General features: G+C 41.1%; 2 gene segments (V, D, J or C); one reads left to right on the forward strand and one right to left on the reverse strand.

Annotated features, from left to right (window-relative positions):
• Positions 1–688: 688 nt before the first annotated feature.
• On the reverse strand, positions 689–2,420 carry LOC139661771 (Ig kappa-b4 chain C region-like). The segment is given in 2 exon segments: positions 689–1,402; positions 2,258–2,420. A coding segment is annotated over 1 exon segment (261 nt).
• On the forward strand, positions 1,330–3,328 carry LOC139661766 (Ig kappa chain V region 2717-like). The segment is given in 2 exon segments: positions 1,330–1,386; positions 2,999–3,328. Coding segments are annotated over 2 exon segments (387 nt in total).
• The last annotated feature ends 1,496 nt before the right edge of the window (positions 3,329–4,824 follow it).

A 4,824-nucleotide genomic window follows, 5' to 3' on the forward strand; every position in this document is an offset into this window, starting at 1 on the left:
AACTGGAGATCACACTTAAGTTATATCTCTTTATGCTGATGATATTCTGCTTTTTATTTCTAATCCTGAAATTTCTCATACTACGTTTGTAGATTTATTACAAAGATTCAGCATATTATCTGGATCAGGATAAAATTGACAACATCCTAAACCTTACCAATAGGACACTTTGGTAATGAAGGATTATTCAATTATTCGATTAAAACATTGTATTGCCTATGTAGGTGTAACCATACAGAGAAATTTGCAAACAATAAATGAGAGCAATGATGAAAGTAGTCTCCTTTCATCCTTACATCCACATCTAGCTTCTGCCTATCTTCAGGAAACCACTGGTAAATACAGTCACTGTCATGTTGCACTCACAGCGTCAATGACTGTGTGACAATACATTACATAATCCCATCATTTCTTTTCAAATCATCACCACTATAAAATCCTAGTCATTTTATCCTGAGACAAGCTCAGCCTCTATGGATTTAATTGAACCACTGTTACCAGTAAGAATTATTTTTATTGTTTTAACATATCGAGAATATCAGCATTACTGTGTGAGAGAGAGAAAGAGAGACTACAGTGCTGAGTGCAGACTGAGAGCAGTAGCAGAGATATGTGAGAAGATAATACATTACATAATCCCATTTTTTCTCTCTCAGATCATCACCAGCATTTATAAAATCCTGGCAAATTAACCCTGAGACGAGTTCAGTCTCTGTGGATTTAATGGAACCACTGTTACCATTAAGACAGCATCATAAGACATCTGTTATTTTTATAATTATATTCATGGAAACAACTGATTTGGTGAAAAGATCTTTATTGTCTTAACATATCAAGAATAGCGGCTTTACTACAATCAAGAAAACAATACTATTTAAAGATGTAATGACTCCATGACTCTGGTGACAGAGAGGGAGAGAGAGAGAGAGAGAGAGAGAGAGAGTACGAGAGAGAGAGAGAGAGAGAGAGAGAGAGAGAGAGAGAGAGAGAGAGAGAGAGACTACAGTGCTGAGTGCAGACTGAGAGCAGTAGCAGAGTAAAACCAGTAGCAGAAGTCCCAGTGAGTCAGGTCAGGACTGGGAACACTGGTCTCTCCTCAGTGTCTCCGAGAGCGGAGACTGGGAGCCCTGGGTGGCCTCACAGGTCACAGAGCCCACCTTCCCCCACTGGTCTGCAGGGAGCCTCAGGGTGCTGCTCCAGCTGTAGCGGCCGTCCTTCTCCAGCACCCCGGGGCTCCTGCTCTCCTCCCAGCTGCTGCTGCTGCTGCTGCTGCCGTCCACCTTCCAGGCCAGCCTCCAGTCTGAGGGGAAGCCCTTGTTGGCCAGGCACATGAGCGTGGCCTTCCCCTGCAGCAGCTCCACGCTGGAGGGGGGCAGCACCGTCAGGGTGGGACGGACATCACCTAGGAGACACCAATCAGCTTAGAGGACAGGAAGGCTGCGGCTGTCAATCGATCACCAGGCGCTTTGACACCTTTACTGTGTGAGAGTCCATTTTCCCCTTTAAGGAGTTTCTGTCAGATGCTTTTTATGCTCCACCAGTCACTCACTCACACATTGTTTCACTTCCCTTTAAGAAGCCTCTCATGCATATCAGCACAGAAAGAGTCCTCATATGACCAGGAATATATCAGACTACAAAATAAAGGCGCATTGATTTGGATACATTTTAAAATTTCTCATCTAAATCAGCAAACATTTCTAACTGTATTTTAAATTAAACTAGAAACTGGAAAAATTGCAAACAAATTGGATGACAAATACATTTTTAAATAGGATCTTTTTCTTGAGGTTTGTTGAAACATAACTCTGTGTTTCTGTAAAGTATAAGCCAAAAAAAAAAACATGACCATAAAATTAGAAAATGTCGAAATAGCTTTTGAAACCGTACGCCTACTTGAAGCGACAAAATAAGAGATTTGCCTACATTTTCAAATAATTGCAAGTTGTCAACAATCATTTAAGTGAAAATTGAAGATTAAAAAGCAATTTTGGAAAGTAGTAATGTTTTCCATTTATCTTTTCTAAAGTTCAAGTTGTTGACTTTTCACAGTATGTCTACAACATGTAAAAAAAAAAGTGTAGTAAAGCAGCTGTAAGTTAGACTCCATGGTTAAGGAGAGACACAGAGAAAATAAATCTAACTATAAGTGATGTCAGTCAACACACTGGATATTTATATATACTTCTAAAATTCAGACACAGGAATAAAAGCCTTAATAAATGATATGATGTTTAAAATTAGTGCAGAAACTTACTTCCAACATCCAGTCTGGTTCCTCCACCAAAAGTCCACCACAGTGATACAAACTCATTGAGCCGCCGTACAAAAACCTCTCACTCTAGAGAGACACGGCTCTCTCACTTTGACAACAACAAACTCACCAAAATCAGTCTCTGTTTGTGAAGCTTTAGCTAACTGATGTAATAACTACATAATCTATTAAATTATGTGAAAAAGTACCAACATTAATAGTTTTTCATTTATTGTGTATTTTATCTTGTAGTGATACTGATTTCTCTAGCAGAGAACTAAAAAAAGACGAGATATTGTTGAAGAAAACTTCTTTATAGACATCAAGCCAAATATACATATTAATTAGATAAATTGTTAATGAGAGTTTGTTAAATTGATTGATCCATTACTAAACAGCATCATCAGAGTAATCCAAGTCCCTGTTGGAGTCAGTCAGAGCATTTCCATAGAGAGCCACTTTGCATCAGCAGCACCATGCTCCAGTGCTCTGGGAGAGTTTATAGTCCTGAGAGTTGAACACTGGATGACTGACAGCTGTCCTTCATGACAACAGAAGCCACAGAAATCCTCCTCATCAAAACATGACTTTGATCTCCATCCTCATCTGGACTCTCCTCTGCTGCTGCTTCACAGGTAAAGTCCAGAGAATCAAACTCCTCTCCTCTATGAACATCCGTCCCTCTGAAATGAAGCGGAGAAAACCATGACGGTGGTTTATGTTTTTGTCTCTGTATCCTCAGAGTCCAGAGGCCAGGTCACAGTGACTCAGCCTGGAGCAGTGAGGTCTGCTCCGGGAGGCTCCGTCACCATCAGCTGTCGAACCAGTCCCAAGGTTTATGTTAGTAGCAGCAACCACTATTTAGCCTGGTACCAACAGAGAGATGGAGAAACTCCTAAACTGCTCATTTACTATGCTAATCGTCGAGCATCAGGGATTCCAGCTCGTTTTACAGGCAGTGGATCAGGGACTGACTTCACTCTGACCATCAGTGGAGTCCAAGCTGAAGATGCAGCAGTTTACTACTGTCAGAGTTTCCACTATATCAACAGTCAGGATCTGTTCACACAGTGATAAAGCGTCGTACAAAAACCTCCCTCAGTCAGACTGAACAGAGACTGAACTGACTGCTGCAGCTGGAAGCTACTGCAGGAACTGATACAGTTCACTGAAGACACACACACACACACACACACACACACACATGCACGTACACACACAATTGAGAATTGATAATGTTGTTCATAGTGTCTCTACCAGTTTGCCTTCTGAACTTAAAACAGCCCACCTCCCACCTCAACAACCTGAAAGTTCCCCCAAATGAAGAGGACAGTTCCAGTGAAGAAGCCCAATCAGAACCATTAAAAGCACAACAACATCTAGCAAAGTAAGCTGTCCTGATGCCGACCCCCAAACCACTGCTGAATGATCCAAACAGCTTATCCACGCTGGTCCTGGAATATCTGGACTGTCAGGATCCAAACAGATCAGGATGATCATTCAGTCAGCTGGATCAGGAAGCCTTATTTAGATAGAGGAAAGTCAAGAGAGTCTTTTTCTTGAAGGAAGGGAATAGTTGGGTGAACACATGTATCTATTGTACAGACGCTGAGTCAGGCCAGAAGAGGGGAATGTGGTGTGAAGCATTTTATACATTTTGCTGGTGATTGTCATCATGTGTGCTTCCTTCTATGTTTTGTGTTGGTGCGATACATTTTTTTTTAAAAACACTGCCACCCTGTGTAAAGTATTTCAACATTATGCTCCGCACACATCAACACAGAAACATAAAAACTTGAATGTAAGTTATGCCACGGTCTTTACATTTGCACTTTACATTAACCTTGGCATCAGAAAATAAAGCCAAGCAACTAGAAATACAGATAAGCACCAAGAACAAGGAAATGAGGGAAACTAAATATATTGAAAACAAGATGGGGAATTTCACTGACATGGTTTGTAACAATTGAAATGTAAAGGACAGCACTTTTATAAGCAGAGTTATAGACAAAATAACGCAGAATCAAAAACATTAAGATGAACGATGAAGATGCCAGGATTGAATAAAAAACAGGATTAAATAGGAATCATACATACACAAACAAGAGGAATAGGTGAAAACAAATGACATTAAAAGCCTGTGTGTAATAAATAATGCTTCTATCCTGATGGGAGTGTGGGAGTGGTCTCTTCTCTGATGAAAACGCTCTGACACTTTATTAAGACCTTCTATTAATCTCATGAACATGAGGATCATTTAAATAGTCAATGCTCCCAGCACTGAGGGGGAAACACCATGATATGCTCAGGACAGCTACACTTCACTGACTCTGTGTGTGTGTGTGTGTGTGTTTGTGTGTTTGCATATCAGTCCTGCCTCTCTGCTCTCCACCCGTTAAGAGGCCAGTGTTGATCAGTGGCTGTCCAGGCCTTTCCGAGCCACTGACACGCCGGCAGCACAATGATGATGTCACAGACTCTACTGCTGGGCATCCTGGGGCTCCTTGTTCAGGGTGAGACTCTCTTCTGAAAACTTTGCTTCAGGATGCAACCAGGTTTACCAGAATGAT

This window comes from Centroberyx affinis, unplaced genomic scaffold (assembly GCF_046629955.1).
Source record: "Centroberyx affinis isolate AG114_WGS23_722 - 3 ecotype Tasmania unplaced genomic scaffold, CSIRO-AGI_Caff_v1 ptg003614l_1, whole genome shotgun sequence".
In the NCBI taxonomy this organism is placed as follows: domain Eukaryota; kingdom Metazoa; phylum Chordata; class Actinopteri; order Beryciformes; family Berycidae; genus Centroberyx; species Centroberyx affinis.